The sequence below is a fragment of the Stegodyphus dumicola genome, chromosome 3 (assembly GCF_044657685.1).
Source record: "Stegodyphus dumicola isolate Sdum_Otavi_A_Nest chromosome 3, ASM4465768v1".
In the NCBI taxonomy this organism is placed as follows: Eukaryota; Metazoa; Arthropoda; class Arachnida; order Araneae; family Eresidae; genus Stegodyphus; species Stegodyphus dumicola.
Window position 1 is genome coordinate 241520153 of NC_140770.1, and position 24566 is coordinate 241544718.

General features: G+C 34.1%; 2 protein-coding genes across 2 annotated transcripts in view; one reads left to right on the forward strand and one right to left on the reverse strand.

Moving 5' to 3' along the window:
* Positions 1-24566, reverse strand: part of LOC146998305 (uncharacterized) — a 116651-nt gene that overhangs the window by 29417 nt on the left and 62668 nt on the right. Inside the window, exon 3 of the mRNA XM_085813972.1 lies at positions 22301-22510. Within this exon, the coding sequence (XP_085670098.1) occupies positions 22301-22471 (171 nt within the window). The 5' untranslated portion in view covers positions 22472-22510. The remainder of the gene's footprint in view (positions 1-22300; positions 22511-24566) is intronic.
* The window catches only part of LOC118202791 (uncharacterized), a 101937-nt gene that overhangs the window by 14347 nt on the left and 63024 nt on the right, over positions 1-24566 (forward strand). Inside the window, exons 2-6 of the mRNA XM_085813971.1 lie at positions 2461-2741; positions 6134-6260; positions 15953-16167; positions 17153-17323; positions 17423-17779. Of these exons, the coding sequence (XP_085670097.1) occupies positions 2461-2741; positions 6134-6260; positions 15953-16167; positions 17153-17323; positions 17423-17779 (1151 nt within the window). The remainder of the gene's footprint in view (positions 1-2460; positions 2742-6133; positions 6261-15952; positions 16168-17152; positions 17324-17422; positions 17780-24566) is intronic.

A 24566-nucleotide genomic window follows, 5' to 3' on the forward strand; every position in this document is an offset into this window, starting at 1 on the left:
AGGAGCATACTAGATGTAAATGAAACATAAATTTTAATGGGTGCTAAAACAGATAGATCAACGATGCATGTAAGCCAATGAAATGTGAGAAAAACGTAAGATGGATAATTTGATTATTACCTTAACTGGTATAAACGTTATGTCATGAGTCTGCTTCGCTATTCATTTAGGTCGGCAAGTACTTGACTGTAGCTACTTGACTTCGTAGTAAATGCTGCAGTACTCTACTAGATTTTTACTTCTATTCCAGTCTTTCAGCAGCTATACCCAAATTTAGGATTTCGTACATCACATTGCCGCACCAGGCTGGACGGCTACTGACCACATCGATAACCAGGACGATTTCTCCTTCCGAATATTTAGATGTATGCTTAAACAATAAATCTTTTCAGGAGATAATTTTATATATTTTTGTCATATTACGTCTATTCGAATTTGCATTGAATTAAAGAAGGTGTTAAATGTTAATTTTATTAACATTTAAATTTTGAGTTATTTTCCTGTCAAATTCTTAACTTCAACTTACTATTTCCGGCTAGAACGTAGTTTTAGAATCACGTCTGAATGCATAATGAGGAAGAGCGGTATTTAACCGCGAAGTTCTACTTGCTGAGTTACAGAGAATCAGAGTTTCTGATTTGCGCGCGTCCGCCTTTTTGGCTACTCTCTCTGAAAGCTGTTATTACGCTCGGCCGTACTCAGGCCCTTGATAGCTTCGCACTCAATTCGCGTTAAGAGGCCAACTCGGTTAGAATCTTGATAGGCTTCGGCTATATCTCTTTAGTTTAGATTAGTTTTAGTTTATTTCTTAGCCTCTTAAGTTCAAGCCCAAGTGCGGGCTTTTATTGTACACTCCAAGACGGAGTTCTGTAAATCTTGTTTGACTAATAAAGGGTTATTTATCCTTCCCTCTTGTTGTTTATTGTTGCACGAACTCAAGCGATTATTCGCTTACTAGTTCTTAAGATTCTTCACTTTCAACAGCAACTTAGCCTTTACCAAGTGAGGAACTCTACACATTTATCGTTTTTAGAAGAGACTCAGAGTTTTGGCGCAGTTAACCTCACTGATAAGCTTGGAATGAATTGAGTTGAATTGGAATTTATGGCTACTTACTATGGTAAACTAAAAGTGGCCTTCCAACACTGAGGCAATAACATCGGACCTATGAAGTTATTTCTGGCTTTCAAGAGTTTAAAAATGTAATTGAAGGAAATGAAATGCGGATACAGAAAAACAAAACAACGATAAAGGCTGCAGGATTTCATAAGATTAAGGCAGTCTAATCTCAAACGCGAGAAAAGCCTGCAAAAGACGAAACTGAAGATGAAATAACAAGGTTAATAACAGTAAGACACTGAAGTATGTATGTGAATTATTAGACTACATAGAGGAATAAACATAAACTGAGCTTCAATTTAATGGCACAGTAGCTTGCTGTAACATAACTCTAAAAAAAACAACAGACGCTTTCATAAAAAAATATTGAAAATATACTTAGTGCTGGCGGTACGCTTTCAACCATCCATTGTCTAGGGAACTTTTCCACTCCTAAATATTGCAGCCTTGTGCCGTTACAAAAGCTCTAGCGCTGGCACTGATTATATGTAAGTTTTACATATAAGAAAGAGAGAAAACATACTTAGAATAATAGAAAGAAATATGCTTTTTTTTCAGTAATTCACTTTGTAGAGTCATTAGGTTAATTGGAAGCAGAAAAGATGAAAAATATGCAACCACCTTCGCCGGGAATCGAACCACGGACCTCTGGAATACCGGCCCAGCGTGCTACCGTTACACCACGAAGGCACGCTAGGGAAGTGGGAGGAGAAATAATAACTTTAGGAAAAAGGAAGCCCTCTGATCTTGAGTAATCATAATCAGAAGCGGACTTATAATAATAAGACTTACAAGGAGACTATGTCGAGAAATGAAGGTAAGTTTGGGAAAAAAATGACATTTTTTCTTTATTAGGTCGTAAAATTTTCAGCTTTATCTCAATGTTCTCGAAATTCGACTAGAGAATTCCCCTTTTTTTCATACATCATTTTTTTTTTTTTTTTTCCCAAATGGCGGGCACTTGCCTATAACGGCACTGGCCACTAATAAGGCCAGAAGTGGTAGCCATTTTATTGTGGAGGCACCTAATAGGCGGCCACCGTTACCTCCTATGAAGAGATAGACAATTTTACATCCAGGCCTTCTCCGGGATTCGAACTCGGTCAGGCTCCCCTAACCACAATACCGTCTATTTATAATTTTCATATATTTCTTCCTTTCGACTACGTAATATTCAATCTTTTTTACGGGGTTGTTTTAACAGCTCAAAATCTATTTAAGATGGATTATTTTAATGGCTAATACATTTTTTTCAGATGGTATAAATGGTTGAAATATTTCACTAAAATTTATCATTGTAATTGTTTTTTTTTTTTTTTTTTTTTTTTTTTTTTTTTTCAGATGGATCCTTTTAAGTATTCCCTTTATACATTTCATTTCTATAGTCGATTTGAAGTTACAAAATCATAGCAACTTCGCTGTTGCAAATCCGTATCAACAAAATGAAGTCAGAAGATTTACCAGACAAGTTCCTAGCAAAAGAAATGGTAACAGAAAGATTTCCCCCCCTTTGCCTAGAATACCTCGCATTTCATCTTCGGAATTGGGAAAAATTATTGACAGAGCTCAAGCGGTGGTTGAAAGACGATTAGAAACTACAGAACAAAATATTTACAAAAATGGTAAATAGCATTTTTTATTAGTTTTTCAGCTATTCGATTAAATAATATGATATTTTTCTTATTTGGATTAGTTAAATATAAACAAAGGTTAGAATCTGAAGAAAATTTCTGTGTTTCTCTCTACATTTTATAGTTTGTTATTTAAATTTATTAAAAAATTTTTTTATAGCTAAGTATAACCAAATAAAAATTTATTATTTTATTACAATAAATTATGTAACATCTAACTGTAATTTTTTATAAATTTATAATGACATAAACTCTACAGCAAATATTTATAGTCATTTTTTCAGTATCGAAAATTTTAATACACCTTTTATGAATATCGAAAATACATTTTTTAACTTGCAATTGAAAAACATCTGCCTTAAGGCACGAAAACCGATAAAATATTGAAAACTAAGAACTACTGTTTCACTTTAAATAGAGATGGCTTATACATTCTGTTGTTAGAAAATTATTTCACATCTAAGCAACAACTTTGAATATCCGCTATATAAATTTTTACTTTAGTTTTAACATTAATTGATAATGTAAACTTCTATTTGCTTAACTTTGAAAACCATTTATGCTTTGTCCTAATGATAAAAGTTAGGCGAATCAAAAATAGAGTCAGTGGTTTATTAAGGTTTTTTTTTTTTTTTTTTTTTTTTTCTTATTTTATTTTGCTACTGCACGACTCAATCTTGCTGCTGTTAGCAATTTATTGCGCACGCATGTTAACGAATAGAAATAATGTAAAAGACAGTCAAATCAAATTAAGCTATTTTTAACATCCATGTTCTATATGGATAAACAGAGAGAAATTACAACTTTAAGTTTCCTGTTCATCTTGTAGAGACTCACTTGTAAGTTGATACACCAGTGGTTAATTTTAGTTAAAACAGTTTCATGATCATTGATTTTTCTTTCCTTTCCTCCTATTTTTAAGAAGGAAAGGTTTAGGTTTTTAGGTTACGGGAACACTAGGGCTATCTGTCTAAGAAGCGGGATGCCTTCGTGGAGAAATTTCTAAGGCGTACTGAATCACACTTTACACATGGGAAAAACCGCGAAAATGCCCGTGCAGCTAGCTCGTTTGCCTGGAATCGAACCCAGGTTGGAGGTACCAGTGTTCAGGGATTTTAGCGCTCCGCCGCCGGTGGGTCTTTTAAGACTCTGCCAAAAAATAAGACTTTAATTTAATGGTATTGTTGAAGTCCATTTTTAAACTGTTCTTTAATGCTACTGAGAACTTAATTCCTCTTTTTATAATAATGTTTATTGTTCTTTTATTTACAGTCTGTTACTTCTGTTTTAAATAATGATTTAATTTACATAACCAATTAACCTTAAGATTAAATCGATTTAGAATACAGAAAAGTTCTTAATAGTACTTTTTGTCATTGTTGTTGACATTAGTTATAATATGGGTTATTCCTCTTTGTTGTGAGTTTTTAACTGCCGTCGGATTAATATTGATTTTGAGGCAACCATTATTATCGACAAAATAATTTCACGAGATAAATATAAATTTTAATAAGATATTAAGAGATAATTTAAATATAAATTTTCAGAAAATCGAACATGATGTTTTGAAATTTAAATTTGAAACAGCATTTAAATTTGAAAAAAAAAGCACATATTTTAATTAACTATTTCAAATGTCAGTAGAATACAAGTAATACAAAAGAAATTTGGAACCATCAACGATATAAAATTTTTTGGACCCTAAAATACGTTTAGTAAGAAACTAAGAAGTTTGTGAAGTAACTTAAGCTGACATTTGTTGGTAAAAATAATTGTTATATGGTTCAAATTGTACGGCTACTATTTGAAAAAATATTCTCAAAAATTATAGTAAAACTGCAAGACAAAACTTTTAATTAAATATTAATGGAAGAACAAATTCTGTAACAAATTTGATATATTGTAGTATGTCGAGAAGGATTAAAAGACGAGATACCATACTCTTAAAATGGGATGCTCGTTAAAAGGCAGAATTAAACTTTTATTGATATGACAAAAACGTTTGAGTAATATGTACAAACACAAGTACATCATGTTTAATATAATAAAGTTGTTGTTATTCTTACCAATCTCACTTGTCTGACAATGGAAAGCACAAGCCCACGACATTCATCGTGACAAGGAGCCAAAAGCGCTTGTCGTTGACAAGAGCCTTGAGCACCATTAGGTGACAACCCGACTTTAGCTCAGTTCCGCCCCAATTTTGAGATACAGCACCCCGGAAGGGGCGTCCTGAGGTTCTCCCACCCCTTTTTCCCTAATCACCAACCTCTCGAAAGGACTTTCGGATCGCTGCATATTTTGAGTGCCCCATGTCACACAGACACTGTACATTTGCAAACATCCATACCTTCTCCGAGATTCAAAACCAGGCCCTTCGGTATGGCAGTCAAATCGCTAACCACTATCCCGGTTGGACGGCTATACAATAAAGTTATAATGTAATGTATCATGTTTAATACCATTAAGTTACAATGTAGTACATCATATTTAATGCAATGAAGTTACAATGCAATATATTCTATTTAATGCATGAAGCAATATGTAAGTGTGTACGAACATATTGTATGGTATGAAAAAAAAATATGACTACTATTACGATGAATAAGATCAGACTTTTCACAAATATTTTTCAAATCAGTTAACCATAGAAGTTAATTCATTAATTTGTTCATTTTAAAGCAAAAAGATTAATTCATTCATTTTAAGGTAAAATGTGCTCAGCACTTTTAGTAAAAATGAAGAAAAACCGCATTTTATTGTTTAAGTTAATAACTAAAGCATAATGACTTGCCCTGGACTATGGTATTTGTGCTCTTTAAACAAACAGTATGCCAACTAAAGGTTAAGCTAACAAAAAGGAAATTTAAAAAAAAAATCATTGTTCACCAACTAAAATTCCACTTGGAAAATCGAATACTTACTTGAGAAATCAACAGGACAGTGCCTTAATTTCTTCTGTTCCGAACGAATCTTTTATGCTTCTGATAATGATATTTGAGATCTTATTATTATAATCAATACTTAACAATCATTTTTGATTAAATAATTTCGCCTCTAGCTATTAGAATTTCAAAGAGAAGTCAGGAAATAGGTAGAGAACCAAAGAAAAATTTTAAATCATATCCATAGTGAATACGATCAATGTTTAAATTAACTCAAAAAAAAAAAAAAAAAAAAAAAAAAAAAAAAGGTGATAACTATTAAGTCCGGATGATTATTCTGAATATTAGAATGTTATCTAGCAAGTGAATTAAAAGTGTTCCGACAGTCAGATCATTAGCAAGCAGATTATTGTTGAAATGCATAAAAATAGTTTTTATAAGAACCCCAGTGCACCCCTTTTTCATACATGTAAATTTTACTTTTTCCTTTGACCGCAGGAATAGTACTGGAGCCTGGGAGCCCAGCTTGGTTTGCTGCAGCATCTGCCAAGACAAAAGTTATTGCCAAAAATATTTCCCGAATGGCTCTCGTGTCAGAGGAAGCTACAAGAGCTCTAGAAAGGCAGTAAGTTAAAATAAATTCCTTTTATGTATTTGCTTCTATAAATATTAGTTTAGTTACTTTTTTTTGCACAAGAATGAGCAATAAAGGTGTGTAAAGTTTAGAAATTGTCATTAATTTTAAAAGCAAATTTTCACAATTTCAGTTTCATGCACTGAGTGTTGTACTTTTATTTTATAATTACATATAAAATCTGCAATGCGATTCAAATAAAATTTATTTTAAATTTCAAATTTCAAAATAATTGTTTAGAATGGCAAAGTTACCAAATATGTTAAGTAGAATTAATTAAATAAGATATACTATCTAAGATATAATATCCTGAGGAATTTTTTGAGAAAGACCATTAGATTTTAGTTGCAAACAGGAAAAACGCATCCTATTTTCTTAAGTTTCTCATTGTGAAACTGGAAACTAACCTTCCAAAAATAAATAAGTGCAATTATCCGTCATTTCACGAAATCCTTTTTCGAAAATGTTCGGAATTACGAATTTATTATAAAAGACTGAGAATTCTCCGAGTTTTTTCAACCAAAAACAAATTCTTCATCTGCCAAAGCAACACCATTCGGAACTAAATTTCTCCTTTACGAAGTGATAGTAATGCTTCCGCAATTAAATCAGTATCACAGTAGTTGCTTACATATTTCGGAATTATAAATTTTCTGGCATCTTCAGTCGTCGACTATAAAATTACTTATTAAAACCAGTTTATCGGTAATTTTTCGGTATTGTTCTCACAAAAATTTATTTAAAATATAAAAGTTAATAATACAAAAATAGACGTTTTGTTCAAAATCAATCTAGCATCACAAAAGAAAAGGCATAAAAATATTCTAAACACAAAATATAAAATTACGCAAAATAAACGTAAAAATTTAATTTAAAGTAATCTCGAAAAAATGAATACCTTAAACATATATATGTGTATATACTGTTCTATTCTTCGAAAATATTGCGAAAAATCTTCAATTATCTGTATAATTTAATATCTTTTATTTATCATTTCATTTTTATAATTATTCATGGGAGAAACATAAATTATCTGGTCTCCTAATTGGGATCTAATTTCTACACAAAATAAGCAAGCCGTTGTGTTCCTTCAGGTTCTATACCTGTCGGTCCAGTACACATTAGACTATCGTATGCTATTTAAATAGCGTACAATACCCCCCCTCCTCCTTATTTTTTCTCGGCAAAGTTACTTTAATTGCTTTTTTAAGACTTGATTTAAATTTTTAGCCCAAAGGGGCATTTTGTCCAGAACGGCTATTAATTTCGTTTTGGCATTTTGGTTTGATTCACTATAAACGGCGTTTCACTCTTCAAATTATTGCCACCAAATATTAAAACCCTGCAGTATATTTAAAGAAATTAAATAATGAAGAATTTGCATGGATGTATGTATGTTTCTCGCACTTATGTAAAAAAGGTTACTTAAAGACGTATAATTTTGAACAACGTTGTCCTCCACTCAATGGGCAATTCCAGATGTCCAATATGGGTATCTGGAAGCCCAAATTTGAAATTTATTTTATTATCTCTTTCATATTTCATAAAACTTTAACGAATTTTTGTTTAACAATCTCAAAGATTTCAAAGCGAGCAATAGCAGCACTGTATAGGAGGGGGAGAAGTATTTCCAGCGCGAGAGATTGTGTATCGGAAATTATAAGGATATGCTTATTTTTAATTATAATTTGATATTGCTGTTGAATTAAATTTTTGTTTAAGTGCGAAGAGCATGATATTTCATAAATAAAGCTAACTCACAAAACGTTAAAAAAAGCCATAAAAAATTTAACTGAAAATAAATAATAATGATAACAATTTTGTTTGATTAAAAAGTTTCTGTAACGAATATGCATTTTATTTTTAACAGATAGGAAAATTGTAACGTAATTCCAAGCAGAAATCCATAAGCTTCCTTAATTAAAAAAAAAATTGGTTTTGCCATTGTGTCCACATTCGATTCAACTTATAAATGTGAACAAATATTTTCGCACATTAAATTTATTTTAAGCAAGAATAAGAGCAGTTTAACTAATCGAAATTCATATTCTTTTGTATTCGTCTTAAGACGACTAATTATAAACTAAATTTGACTAAATTGATGTTCAACATTAGGGGACCCACTGATATCAAAGACAAAAAAAAGTTCATTCAGTTTGTTTGTATAAAAATTAGAATTTTAATAATAATTTTTATGTTTAAACTCTAAAACCTATTGTCATTATTTTCTCAGTAAAATTTATTTTATTATTCACCAAAATAGGACTTTTAAAATGAAAATACCACTGACCCGAAACGTCTTCTTAATACACATATTTTGGTTGACTTTGACCAGCGGCAAAAAAAGGATTGCCGACGCCTGGCTTCGAGAATATTTAGAATCAGAAACGCACTATGCTTCTGGTAATTCAAGATTATCTGTATCTATTTTTTCTTGTATATGCGTTCAGTTAATTTCTGGATTTGCGTTATAAGTATGGTTTTATTTAAAAGTGTGAATTCGTCATTTGTGCTTTTAAGATCAGGATGAAAAGTGTATTGGAGAATATCAGAATTAGTAATTTGACTTAATTTTATACAATGCAACAAAGCTTTCTCAAGTTCATTACGTAAAACCTGATTTTCATTTGTGGTAAAGCGTAATTTCAGTGTTTTAGCAGGTGTACATAAAAGTGCGCAGGACATCAGAATTTGACCGTTAGTTGTACAGGTACAATCTCACTGAACCAATTGTATAGCTAAGAACCCCATTTTTGATGAAGAATTGTCAGGGGACGGTCTGAGGGTTTTTAATTCCTTTTCCACTTCTATAAAACCACTCAAGAGGATTTTTGGCTAGCCAGTATTTTGGGTGCCGAAGCTACATACACCTACAAACATCCATAAACTCTCCGGGATTTATGCCTGAACTTATTAATACGGCAGTCAGTGTCACTAACGGCTATACCGATTAGGGTAGCAGTGTTATATCAGCGACATATTATAAATTAACATTATGTTCAAAAAGGCAACAAAACATGATGTTCATTAGCAAAAGGCTTCATCACCGTGTTTTATCGGTAGCGACTTTAATGTTGCGTCATACAGCAATAGAAGTTCATTCATTGTCTGTAAGTTTCATGTCATCTTTTTTAATCCATAAGGTTTTCTCTAAAACAATTTTAATCACCGAGAAACATTCCAACATAGTCATACAAACAATTTCAATAGTTTTAGAATCTAGTTATCAATAAGTGTTTCTGACATCTTTTGTTCTCCCGGTTATTTAGCTTTGTTTTTCGTTCATGATTTGTAGAATATTTTGACTATTTTTCGAATGTTTTTAAATAGAGATCTCAGTTGTAGATTTTCTGAAAATTCAAATGAAACTTCGTAATTTTATATTGAATTGCTGTAAAAAATGTCATCATTATTTTCAGTCTTCGTTGCTTTCGTCGTTAGAGTTTTCCTCATCAACTATGCTGAGTTATTTAATGATTTCGTAACCTTTATCTCCGGTTTTACCTAAATTATTTCTAATGTGAGGTTTATCTATTTATTTTTAACTGATAGTTTATTTTTAATTGAAAAGCCTTTCCTAGTACTCTCTTTTCACCCACTCTTCTCATGCCAGAATGCAAATGAGATAGAAAGAGTTTTTTCAGATAGAAGAAAGGTAGAATGAAGTGCTATTTAAGCAAGAGTTTCGGAAGTTATGTTTAGAGCCTGTCTGCCTATTCCATGTCACATTGTGCTGTGATTATTATCGATTTGCATCAGCGGCTTTGAGTGTTCTAGCCATTAAGCTTGTCTCGCCGGTTAACTACAAACCAGAGCTCTTCCTGCGCGTTAAAAAATTTTGTGAGCCGTTAGGCTAATCTACTACACCTTGAAATTAGTATTTTGTTACGTTATTCTGTTAAGCCAGAAGTGCATGGCTTCTTGTAACGCAAGTTGGGTTATTGTTAATTTTCTGTTTGCAGAAAAGGGTTTTATACACCCTTCTTCTGATTTCTGTTTTGTTTTACAAGGCTAGAAAATAATTCTTCAAGAGCCCTTTTAAAAGCTTATGTTCTCAAAGAGACATTACACTATCATGAAAAATTCTGATAATAGTTAATGTATTTCATTTAAACAGTATAACTGATAATTTGCATTAATCAGGTTCATTGTTTTCTTCGTTACTGAAGGTCAGTCTGCAGTTATTCCCTCATTGTTTAATAAAGAAATGTTCATACTGTTTCAGTTTAGATTCAGTGATAATTACGCATCTTTCAGCTGACAAAGATCCATTATTACTACTACGTAATCCAAGATTCCATTATTTATTCCCACTTACATGGACATTAATGTTTATACAGGGATAATTTTTAATAGATGACCATTCATATATCGTTAGTCTGAATGCATTATCATCAAAATTATATTGTCATATTCCGCTGATTATTTCTTGCTTAATTTTATCTGCATATTGCATAACAGTTTCTGAACCTTTTTTGAAGATTTAGAAATGTTTTAATAATACTTCTCTGTTAATAACATTCGCAAATTCAAAGTTGTGCAAAATTTTAAAAATGAAAACCCATCCCTTGCTGTTATTTGCGCACTACGGCAAAACTTTTTTCTCAAAACATGAAGTAATTCGGGTTGAGAATCAGCAGTTTTATTAGAAGTTAGATGTTTCATTAGATTTTTCTTTCTTTTTTTTTTTTTCATTTTAATAGATTAGTTTTATGCTGGTTTTTGAGATGGTTAAGTAAACCATTGGTACTCCATTTGCTGCTTTTCTTTATTTTGAAAACAGGTTAGATATATCTACACTCTTCTCAGATTATCTAATTAAAATAAAGCTACGTTAAACTTTTATTCATGAATGCAAATAAAAAAAAAAAAAAAAAAAAAGGGGAATTCTTTAAGCGTTTATTACGATAAAAATACAATGATAATATTCACCTCAACTTTGATAATTTTCTCTCGAAGGTATATTATAAGTATTTCTGTGCTGGTACTTTCCAGTATTGATCATTGTACCACGTTTTTATAATTTTAGACTAAATATGTGAACTGTGTAATAAAGAATACTGATAATTTTATTGATGGTAATTAGTAATTAAGTACTATGTACATGCTCTGGTCCGAATCCAGTGACCAAGAGAGTTTCGTTCTCTCTATAATAGGTGGGGTTGTATTCTAACTTAACAATCACTATAGCTTTACTTTTGCTATCAAAAACAATTAGTTTATGATGTCTTGGCTAGCTAGCAAGTCTTGCTGTGGCAATGTCTCGTTCACTGTACTACTCAAGCCACCCGTAAACATCGAGACGTCTTTCATGTACTTTGATGTTTATGGGTATTACATACCATGGTACAATGTACTTTATACATTGTACATGGAGCAATGTGCTCCATACAATGAAGTACACCGGTATTCAAAATTAAAAGAATTTCACTTTTGGTCGAAGATCTTCAGAACGTAAAGATTTTAATAAATTTGATTTAAACTTAGATAAATATTATAGTATTAATATATATATATATATACTAGTCATGGTAGTACGAGCGCATGATCGTGCGTGAGACGTATCAGCGCAGGAAGGTCTAAAACAAACGTTATTAGATAGAACAAATAAGGAGACTAATAGAGAGTCTCTTTTAACAATAATACAGCTCTTGTAGTAAGAGTTCATATTGAAAAGGAAATAGTTTATAAGCCTCTTGAGGCAATCGACTTCACTCCTGGAGCAACGTTATTATCACGTTGTGGTGGGATTTTATAAGGGGAAAGTCGAACTGCATTTTCCCTCCTAAGAGCGTGCCAGGCATAAATAAATGTGGGAGATGTGGGATACAGTTCAGGTCTGGAAATCTTGGTAGCTAATCCATTCAGTTAATATACTCATTCACCAGAGCATCATCCACCAGATTAGCTTTACGTGGATAAGCGTTATTGTCCACAAAAATAAACTGAGGTTACTACACCCTTGAGAAGGCGAACATACAAGACTATACACGAGATCATAAATTGCTTTATGAAAGTTGTTTATTAATCTGTTAAGTATATCTCTTTAATCACAAATATTCTTTAAATGCCTACATAAATAACTGTAGTATGTGAATTAATTAATAATTCAAATTATTATTAATTAATTCACATAATGATTTCAGGACATAATCCATGAAAATGTCGGTTTGAATCAGTAGTAGTGGTTAAGTGATTTTGTTTCTGTGACTGGCAATTAAGTCTTATTCAACTTTTTTTTCCCCTGTAATCTTTCCAAAAGCTAAAGCTGGGTGAAATCATATTGGCTCATAATACTCCATGGCTAATAGATATTTTTTTCTTTCCTTTTTTTTTTTTTTTTTTTTTTTTTTTTTTTGTGTGTGTGTGTGTGAAAAAAAATGGTACCATAAAAGCTTTGATTATTTGTTGATCAGTACCGAGCGCCGAGCGCCGCCTGAGATAACCACTGACCTGACTTTGTTGTAAAACTCTTACTGTGTTAATAGTCATCCTGGCAGAAGGGAAAATTTCCTCCGTGTAAAAATATACATATAAATATTACATGGGCATACAAGGCCTGTGTATAAGCATAGATATGTTGATTACAACCATTGTCTTGTACAAGTTACATATGATAGATACATAAAATCATGACAGCTATGTGTACATTTAAACATTATATGAATTCATATTTGCAATACTTTTACTGAGATAATCAAATTAAACTTGTAATTCATTTACACATTGACTGGATTTTCAATATCATTTAAACTGCTTTACAATATTATTTTTATCAAGTACATACAAACTGGATAGTAATATGCTTACATTACAATAGTTTTGCTCTTACAGTCCTGTTAATATTTTACGGGGTGAGCTATTTTCCTAGTGCTGATATTCATTTGTTGTAGTGTTTTGAATTGCTATTAAAATTATGCTGCGAAGATACAATTCTCAAGAGAGGGGGAGAATTTCTTAGTATCTTGCTGAGCAAAGCCTGATTACCTCCTCTATTTTAGTTTTCGTCTGCTTGTTGCCGCGGGTATTCTCCGCCCATTGCGGCCAGTATTCACTGCTTGGCATTTTTAAATGCAGTTTATCGGTTTGTGGGCAGTTGAAGAAGTGATCTGCATCACCTACCGCACCACATTCACACAAATCTGATGCTCGTACGCCGAATCTCTTAAGATAATGTGGGAAGAGACCATGGCCAGTGTAGAATTGAGTTTGTGCTCCGCTGTATGTATTAACTGAGCACGTGACTTTTGGAAAGAACTTGTAGATTCTCCTCCCTGTGCTTTCCCTTTCCCATCTTTTCTGCCATTCTTGTAAAAGTCTATTGAGCGTGGTTTTTTTAAATAGAACTGCTGAACACTTACTGCGATTTCCAATCTACTGGAGTCATTGGCAGCAGATTTCGCAAGCAGGTCCGCCGCTTCGTTGCCAGTAATACCCACATGAGCTGGAATCCAGATCAGGATAGGTCTGTCATCTGGTGGGATACTTAGAAGAATTTTCTGAATATCTTGCACCAGAGGACTCCTTGTCTTGTGCCCTCGGATGGAATTTAAACTTGAGGCAGAGTCGCTATATATGTTGATCTTTAATCTAACCGTATCAATCCTCGCACAAGTTTTGTATTGTAGCAATGGTCGTACTACTTTTGTATAGTGTAGTGTTTGAGATTGCTTCGTAATTCCAACAACAACTTTTTAAAACTTTATACAGAATATTGTCATTGCTCACCTCAAGTAAGAATATTTGCTGAATATTTCTAACAGTTTAAAAATACTATCGAACAGGTTTTCGAAGTTCACAAAATATAAATGTTGTGACTCTGGAAAATTTTTCTTTGGGGAAAACGAAGGACAAAGTACATTTCACAGAAAGCGTTGTTACTAGAATGAATATTGTCAGTTTTTCTGTTGTAATTAAAAGTACACTGGTGTGCAAAACTTAAGTAACAATGTAAATTTTAATCAGATAGCCATGAATTGCAGAAAACGGGGTCTTGCGACCAGTACAATGAACACGCAATTCAGTAGAAAGGTCATGCGTATGCAAATGTCAGGAACAAAACGTCACAGGCGATGTCAGCTTACGCAAAACGCGTGCGGTCGGCGCGCTCACCTCAAGACTGCAATATATGGAAGGACGGAGACGCAGTTAAAGACATTCGCCGCCAATAGAAATGAGTTCTTTTGTGAAATATGGCTACAAGAAATCACCTGGATGACTTCACATGTGAAGAATGATCGGAAAGCTGGGGAAGGGGCGTAGTATGACCAGTGTAGCTGAAGAGTTCGGAATCAACAAAAATGTCGTTTCAAGCGCTTGTAAACCATAGGTACAGCTGTTAGAAAGGTTGGTGGCCGTCCCAGGAAAACACCTGCAGTGGATGACCGATATATCGTCCTGCAGGCGAAAAGAGCCCGAAACCAGTCAGCAAGCGCCATAGCTCAGCAACTGTGTACAGCAACGGGACGACAAGGCCGCGGTTTACTGTGTCCAGATGCCTTCACAAAGGTGGTCTATTCGCCCAGCGTCCTGAACACTGCACCCCTTTGAAAGTTGGCCATCAGCGACACCGTTTAGAGTGGTTCAAGGAGCACAAAAACTGGAAATGAAGTCGTCTCCTCTTTACGGATGTTTAAGTCCCACAAGCGATTCTCAACGAAAGTTAATTTGGAGACAGGTCTGAACACGGTTTCATCCCAGTATCATCACGGAAAGAGAGTCTAGAGGTCTCCTCTGGTCCTGGAGTTCTCGTTTGGGGAGGCATTATGCTGAACGGGTGGACAGAACTCCTCGTTTTCGACAGAGGTTCTGTAACCAGAGATCGCTATTGTCAGGAGGTGATCCTTTCGCATGAGCGTCTGTTGCAAGGTGCCATTGGAGCAGACTTCGTTTTTATGGATGACAATGCACGGAGATAACCGGATTCCTGCAGTTCAGAAGCTATTGTAAAGTGAAGATATCACTCAAATGGATTAACCAGCGTATTTCTCCTGATTTAAATCCCATAGAACATATGTGGGATGTTTTGAGAGAACGCCTTGAGGCGCGATTACATCCTCCGGGGAACGCCGAACAACTGAAACAGATACTGATTGAGGAATGGACACTCTTACCTCAAGATCTGTTGGCCAATCTGGTGCTGAGTATGGAAAGACGATGCGAAGCAACCATTGCAATAAGGGAAGGGCATATCCCATACTAAGGAACATCTGCTTGTTGTTCTTCCTCTTATATAGACAACCATGTGTAACGCTAAAGACCTTTCTTTTGTTTGATTCAATATTGTAGGCATAGTATTCATTTTTGCACAACTATGCTTTCGTCATCGTTTAAATACAAAAAACTTGTTACCAAACATTGATATATACTGGTGTAATGTAATGCTCACAAAATTCCTTCAGTTCCAATCAGCCAGTGTTGCCAATATCAGAACATAAAAATGCCCATCGGTCAGATTGACCCGATATATATATATAGGTGTTAATAGTGATTACTGAAACTCGATAGTCGACAAACATCCTCTTTTTCATCTTTCGATATCATTTATAAATAAAATATATTCTAGTCATCTCCAAGAGGAATCAACTGCTTTTAATGTTGCCGATCAAAATTAATTTACTTTTTAATGTAAAGATTTAGGAAAAATACAGGCAATATAATCAGTTTATAATATAATCTTCCAGGTTTAAATTGAATAAAGATCAAGTTCTGCATGCCTTGCCAACTGTGGACGTCCGGGGTACTGCACTGGAAAAAGACTGCCCACTGACAGTAGATTTTCCTTGTCGGCCTAAGAAATATAGAGCATATAATGGATACTGCAATAATGTACAAAACCCTAGATGGGGAAATGCCAACACCGCTTATGTTCGATATTTAAGTCCTGAGTATACAGACAGTAAGTATAATACCTGATTTTTTATTTAATATGTGTTAACTATTTTCCCATATTTCTCATATTTTCACAAATTAGATTCTTCACAACGTGTAAGAAATTTCTGATGAAGCACTGATTAAGCAAAGAAATAAAAGTGAATAAGACTTCGGAGAAGACGTGTTATTTACTCCAATAAATAGTAGTTCTTTTGTCGCTGCATTTTGTAATTCTTGTTTTTTTACATTCAAAGATTTATTTTTTTAAATCCTTAAATTAGAGAATGCTTTCATTTTATTAGTTCACTTTACAAAAATCCAAATTTATCGTGCGAAAACATCATGGATAAAGGTTTTGAGCAGAAAATATTGCATAAGGGAAACATGGTGATCGAAAAGCATGCAAGGAAAAAAACTCGCAGTTTGTTGAAATTCAGAAACATCGTGATCAGTACAACAGTTAATAAAATTTTTAACTTAGATTATGAAATTTAAAATCCTACAAGGTTATCTATTAAGAGTCATTGTTTAATTAATTATTTATTATTTTATTCTGTCAAACAAAGTTTTACCAAAATTTAAATAAAATACTTTTTTTATTTAAGTACTTTACCAAGTATTATTTGAATTCTTCTAAAATAGTATTTTACTAGAAACGTTACTGAACTTTCCCTTGAGCTCTTGTGATTTGTTTTCTCACTTTAATTAGATTCCTTATACATATGAAAAGATTACATATTTTTATTAATCCTATAAACACTGGTAATGTTCGATCATTATGTATTTAACTATTTTGAAGATGATTCTTTTTAACAGTGAGAAATTTTGTTGCTACTTTATTTTTTACCACGTTGTTTTAAACCGCGATGCTTTCGAATACCACTTAGCTTAGTACAACAATGTTAACTCTTTGCATTGTTCCTTCCACGATGCTTTTTCTAGTAAATATTTATTTCCGTTATTTATCTTGATCTTTATTTATTATTTATCTTTATTTTTTATCTTGATAGATGTGGCTCTTCCCCGATTGTCTTTTAAAGGTGGAAGCCTCCCTAGTGCTCGACAGGTTAGTCTTACTGTGCACTCGGATTCTGAAAGACCACATTCTCATCTCACTGTATTCCTTGCCATTTTTGCCGAATTTGTGTTCCATGACATATTCCACACAACACAGACTGCTGGTAAGTATAATGCATGTGATAGTTAGGATAACATATCATTAAAAATATTTTCTGCAAAAGATATGTAATTAAGCAATGCGCATTCTAATATTTCATTAGGTTATCGAGGCCATAGAATACGTTGCTGTGGTGTTCCGCCTAATTTCCTGCACCCTGAGTGCTATTCAATCACAGATAACTCCACGTCAAACAAGGAAGACTTATGTGTTAATTATGTACGTTCTTCCAATGCTCCACGTGCTGGTTGCACCTTGGGTCCACGAGAGCAAATCAACCAAGTGACTTCGTTTCTTGATGGATCTGCTATTTATGGTTCATCAGAAGAAGAAGTGCGTCGCTTAAGAGCCTATAAAAGAGGATTAATGAAAACTCAAGAGGATTTAGACCTTTTGCCCCCAGATATTTCTAATCCTCATGACTGCAGAACTTCAACTAGGCATAAGTGCTTTCTTGCAGGTAATTCATGATGTTTCCTGTTCATGTGCTTTTTGTTTGCTGTTTAACTACGATTAATACTGATGTTTTTGTTGGAGTGCTTCGATTGAAGATTTAGTAAGATAAATGCCAGAACAAAGCATTTTCGAAGTGAATTGATCCTTGTATGCATAATTTAAAAAACAAAGGATGCATTTTACATTTGACCATTATTTCGACAATAATTTTCTTTTTCATATAAAGCATCTTGTTTTACATACAAGGCAGTCTTAAGTTAATTAATATTTATGCTATCATACAGTAATATATTTGAGTGCCGCCCAAACGGTATACTAATTTGTGTTGTTGACTGCCGTACCGAAGAATTCGATTTCCGGAGAAGTCATGGATGTTTATAGATTTATAGTGTCCGTGCGACATGGGGGCATTCTAAATATGCGAAGAGCCGAAAGTCCTCTCGGGAGGTTGATGGTAGGGAAAAAGGGATTGGAGACCCTCGGACTTGTTCCCCCCAGGGTGCTTCATTCAAATTTGGGGCGAAACTAAGCTAAAACGCACTGTTACTTGTAAGGTGCTCAAGGCTGTTACCAACGATAGGCATATCTTGCAGTCCTTGCCTCTAGGAATTTCGGTGGCTTGGAGCGACTAGAGGTCATACATATGAGCATTAGTCGACAACAATAACAACAAATATATTTGAGTTTTAGAATGGCTTTTAATTATTTCAAAAAAATTATTCAAAATGATTGATTAATATCAGATGAATATAATTCTTTACTATCACTCTCTATACAATATTCTGCGAAGATTTCGTTTATGAGTAAGATGAATAGTGATTTGTTCGTTCCATGTTTACTCACAGGCCTATACTATCTCAAAAACTGTACTATCACTCACTATTTTGGATACAAAATAGTGAATATGCTTTATCAAAATATGCTAGAGCAAGTACGGCATATATATGATTATCATCTTAACATTGTTCATCTAACGAAGTCATAGATAACACTAATAATTTAACAGTTTTTCTTGCATATCATATGTAACATCTCATTTTGTATTTGTGAATTTCAGAAATAAAAGCATTTGAAACTGTACCAATCATATTGAATAATCCTATATTAGAAGTTTCCTGGGAAACTCGGGTGACTGGTGGAAGCATTAGTAATAAGACTGTATCAAAATGACAAATTTATATCTAAACTTTTGCACGTAGGGCTTGACCTAAATACGATGATAATTATCTTTTCAAAAAAGGATATATAAGTATCTATCAACAATTCAAGGGAATGTAGACAGATATCCACTATATTTCTCTTCGAGTTATTCATTTATACGATGGAGATATTTCATGTGATTTTTGTTTTAAATTATCATTCAAAAAGATATTTTTGCAGACTTGACAAAGTTGTAGAATTAGCATTCCGAAACAGCTTTTGAAACAAATACAAAAATGCACTGCATATGTTATAGGAAATGTATTAAGCTAAATGAAAATGCACTGATTAAAAGCACTTTAAAATGGACCAAAAAGACTGACTCGCCCTATCCTCCGATTTAAATATTTGCATGAAATAATTGTTAATTACTGTCTCGTTCCCGTTAAAAACTTCATATTAATTATCTTAAGTTCACACTTATCCGAAATTGAACTGGCTATATTTTCAGCAAGATTATTTCCCTGGACCTTCTAATAAAGAATTCTTTTGTGCGAATCACACATTATTTAGGAACTGTTACCTGTTCCTTTTTCAACTGCAGTCGATTTATAGCCGAACTTCAATTGCAGGCGATTTTATTGCATATATTCAAGTATTCGCGAAGTAAAACCGGTACAGCTGTCTCTAAAATACTGAACTAAATTATGAAATTAAAATACATGAACAAATATCTTTGGTTTATGATTTATAATTTGGTTCTGCGCAAAATCTTTTTAAATGTGTGCCTTATGTTTTGTATATCACTTCTGTCACCTCTGTCACTTCCATTCAAATTAATGTACCGTAAAATTTTTATGCAAGCAGTGAGTAGCGGTTAAGGAATAGAAATATGTTGTACTTTCTGTGAATTAAATTTAAAATTCGGGAACATTATTAGAATTAAGTAATCTGTTCATTGTACCGTTCCCCTTCTTTGGAATTCCAACATCTATTAAGTCTTATTAAAATAGTATTTAATAATGTTTCAAAGAAAGAGTTGCTGATATTTAGCGTACATGCTGTACTTATGATGATTACCTCTGTCTTGAATGTCAATTTATTATACGTTTTATTTTATTAGCAATTTCCCTTAAACAGTTCTTTACAGTAACCTTATCTTGCTTTTATGTAGCAGTTATACACTATTTGGGCGCATTATTTTCGGATACCATATGTACTGCTCATGACATTTTGAAAATAATTTTTAATAAAATATCCATGTGCTAAAATTTTCAGGCTTAAAATTTAATGCAAATGAATGAGAATATATAGGACTTTCGCAAGAAGGAAAAAAAATGTTTTAAATAATTTGCTGGTATTTTCAACAAATCTGGATCGTCAGTCATCCAATTTCTTTGCTGCAATTTTAGAACTTAATGGCCAATGAATTGGCAAAATGGCAAAAGAGTGATTAGACTGGTTATTAACCAAAGTTGCGCGGAGACTCATACGTATTGTATCGAAGGAGATAAGAGACATCTTACGTTAGATTATGACAGATTTTAACGTGTAGGTACTTCGTCCAGTGTCTGCACAAGGACCCTTAGTCGGTAATCAACGCAATTCGGTTGTAATAGCCGACTGCCATCTCGGGTCTCCTTGATAGAAGGAAGACACAGATTATTGCTGATGCAATTTGCCAAAGGATGCCCCCTACTCTATGGCAAAAGATTTGAAATGTGTCATCTGGTCCGATGAATTGAAATTCCAGCTGCTGCAGTTACAGTTACAATAACAAGTATATGAAACACCACGACATCGTCATTGACAAAAATGGTATAGCCCACATATTCTAACTAACTAGAGAACTTCATTTCTTATGGGCACTCCAGTTCCAAGCTTTGGGCCTTTATTGGATATTATTAAATAGTTGCATTTTCCAGAATAGAACAATAGTTACATAAGGTGACATGACATTCGTGGGCTCATGGTACTTGTGCACAGATAGTTTAACAGGGTACAGGGAACTGGTTATGTAAATAAGCATAGTAATTAAATTAATTAAAATCCATAATTTTAAATACTAGCGGAGTTCAAAATACAGTATGAGAATACAAAATGCAAGAAGAGTATGTATTGAGAGGACTACATGTTTATGAGGTTGATGCTTTGGTATTGTGCATGTTTATGCATATGTAGTCTAGGATTCAAAGTTCAGTTCTTTGAATTGTGTGCACTAGTGGTTCAAAGTTCAAAGGTCAAGTTCAATTCGTTGAAACATATACGCTTTTCTTTTGTGGTAAGATTTATGGGTTCACAGTCGGTTCATTCATATTTTAGATGTGTACTGTAGTAACTGAAAACTCTCCCTTAGATGAATGACTTCCTTCTTTTTACTAGCTGCCGATGTCTCTGTGGTCTTGGAGGTAGTGTTTTCGCTTTTATGGCTGGCATAAATCAAGCTGGTACTGATGAACCTTGTCCATAGTTGCCTTAATATTGCTGTGAATGTGGTGATGCTTAATGAGGAATCTTTTAAATTCAATTTCGATGTTGGTAGGATGCTTGATATGATGGTTGTATGTTTGTGAGTCAGCAGGCAATGAAACAGGTAATGATCTGCATCGTTACCTGTTTCATTGCCCGCTGACACTGCATACACATATGTCCGTTGTTGACGGATTTCTCTCGTGGAAGTATGTTCCAGCTGCTGCAAGTGGGTGACAGAATTCATGTGTCATTTTAAATCACACTAAGCACTGCATCCCTAGTATCATGCAGGGTTTTAATGCTGGTGACGGCTAAGTAACTGTCTGAGGCATCTAAATATGGTCTTTTTTTGAGTCCTCACATTACTCTGAATGGAATTCTGATGAACTTGGGATATGTTAAACTGCTGATCATCTACACCCTTTTATACGTTTATTGTTCTCAAACAATGGTGCTGTAACGAATCGTTTTCTAAAGAAAGGCGGTTGATATAAAATTAAACTTCACCTTGTTATACCACCATGCATGGAATTTTCTTTTCAATGGCTATTGCAAATTTGCGTACTTGATGCAACTTTTTGTTATTGATACAACTCTGTGTCAACTCCGCAAAAGATCAGAGACCCCATCTACTGGCGAAAGGGGCAGACATTTCCTGGTAGACAGAGACCGATAATACAGGAAGAGATTTGAATTTAAAGCGATAGATCGGACGATGTGGTTCGTTGCTCCAGAGAGAGAAAAGATATATCTTTCTTAATGTTAATTAGTTGTACGTATTTTCTGTGCATACCAGAAATTCAATCTGTGTTTTATGGTCGGTGACATTACAGTGTGCTATTTAAAGCAGATATCGGTCACAAGTTGCCCAGAAATAGTTCAAAAAGCATATCAGTAAGACTGGATTACTTACCTGGCCTCCAAGGCCCAAAGAAATTATTCCTTTTGAATCTGAAGACGCTGTGGAAGAATCTTGTGACAATCTGCGAGCTGAAACGATATCTTTATTCTGTGGACTCATCACCATGATTTGTGACTGATTTAGGGCAGAAACCACAGAATTGCTGGGCGACAATGCCATCATCTCGCTTTTAGCATTTCATCGAATCCTTTCCCAGACGGACTGTTACCATTACAAAACAAAAGGTAGAATCATGCGAGTGTGTAATAATTTGTCTATATATATATATATAACAGAAAAAAGGACAAAATAATACATACATTAAGAAACTTGCAATAAATAATAATGCATTTTGTTAAAACGAACCAAACTCCGGACTGTAGACCTTCGTTTGAAATCCACTGATATCTTTCTATAAGTAAATGCATGATAAATGTAATACAAATTTGGTAAAGCATGAAATTAAATGTTTATTAGTTCTCTAAGTTATTTGAGGCAAGAAATCCACTAAATTTCCGAAATAAACTATCAAATAAAAAATGCAATAATAATTCTAAAAATAATCTGAAAGATTTCAGATTTTAGCGGTTGCCTAAAAGAATTTGTCAAGGTGTTTTACACTCTTGCTGAGCTCACAGTCTACTAGTCTTCTGTTGTATACACTCTTGCTTCCCCCCCCCCTTTTTTTTTTTTTTGTCTTTTTAGCTTTAAGCATCTTTTTTGTACTTACCCCATATAAAATTCAACGGCGAAATCACAAAATTTTTAAAAGCTGCATAACAGCATATCTTTTGAATTCCCGGTGCAGTTTTAAGTGTTAGGATAATAAGTTTTCTTTCTTTTCTTTTTTTTTTCTTTTTATTTATTTATTTATTTATTTATTAGTATTTTCTTAGTTCATCATATCAATGTTCAGTTTTCTTAGCGAGACGGCTTACAAAACTTTTTTTTGTCTTTTTATTATTAACGTTTTGGATGTTTGTAAAGATCTTTTTTTGTACTAATCAATTATTTTTTATTTTAAGGAACTTTCTTTTCCCTTCCGATTTTAATTTTCTGTCAGAAGGCAAATTGAAATGACGTATATGCAAATCTAAACGTGTTCGGAAATACTATTTAAGTAGCAGAATTCAAGAGTTCGCAGCAGAAGAGTTAGTTACGAGTTTATGCCGCGCTATTGTAAGCAGCTCTGTTGCTGAATATTTTGTGCTAGCCACTTACATTAATTTATATTGATATTCTAGAGTCCGCTTTGCTGTTTGCAGCCGATAAAGCTAGGCTGAAGCCCGCTTTTCATTGTTCAATGTTCATTGTTCAATGTCCATTGTAATTTCGCCGGTATTCGAAAGTTGGACCGAACTACCAGTGTTCAGGGGTTTTGAGCTTGTTCCCCCTGCTTTATTCCCGTGCGCATCCAGAAGATAATGCATACACGTTACACATGCGGAAAATCACTGAAACACACATAGAGTCAGCGTGTTCGCTGGGATTCAAAGTTGGACCGAACTACCATCGTTCAACGGTTTTGACCGGGTTACGCCCGCTTTATTCACGTATTCATTAAGCAGATACTCCGTATACGATACACATGCCTAAAATCACGAAAACACGCAATCAGCCAACCCGCTAGCCGGGATTCGTAAGTTGGACCGAATTACCAGCATTCAACGTTTTTTCGCGGGATTCATCCGCTTTATTCACCAATTCATCCAGAAGATACTGCATACACGGTACACATGCGTAAAATCCCGCAAACACCCATGGACCCAGCCCGTTTTCCGGGATTCGAAAGTAGGACCAAACTACCAGTGCTCAGCGGTTCTGCGTGGACTGCGCCCGCTTTACTCGCATATGCATCCAGAAAATACTGCATACACTATACACATGGGGAATATCACGAAAACACCCATACAGCTAGCCCGTTAGCCGAGATTCGAAAGTTGAACCGAACTACCAGTGTTGAGCGGATTTGCGCGAAGTTCGACAGCTTTATTCAATTATGCATACGCGTAAAATCCCGCAAACACCCACGGACCCAGCCCATTTGCCGGGATTCGAAAGTAGGAGCGAACTACCAGTGTTCGGCGGTTTTGCGCGGGCTGAGCCCGCTTTATAAACGTGTGCATGCACAAGATACTGCATAGACGTTACGCATGCAGAAAATAACGAAAACACCCATGCAGCCCGCTTGTTCACCGGGATTCGAAAGTTTGACCAAACTACCAGTGTTCAGTGAATTTACCGCTCAGCCGCGAATGTGCCGTTGTATAAAGTGTAA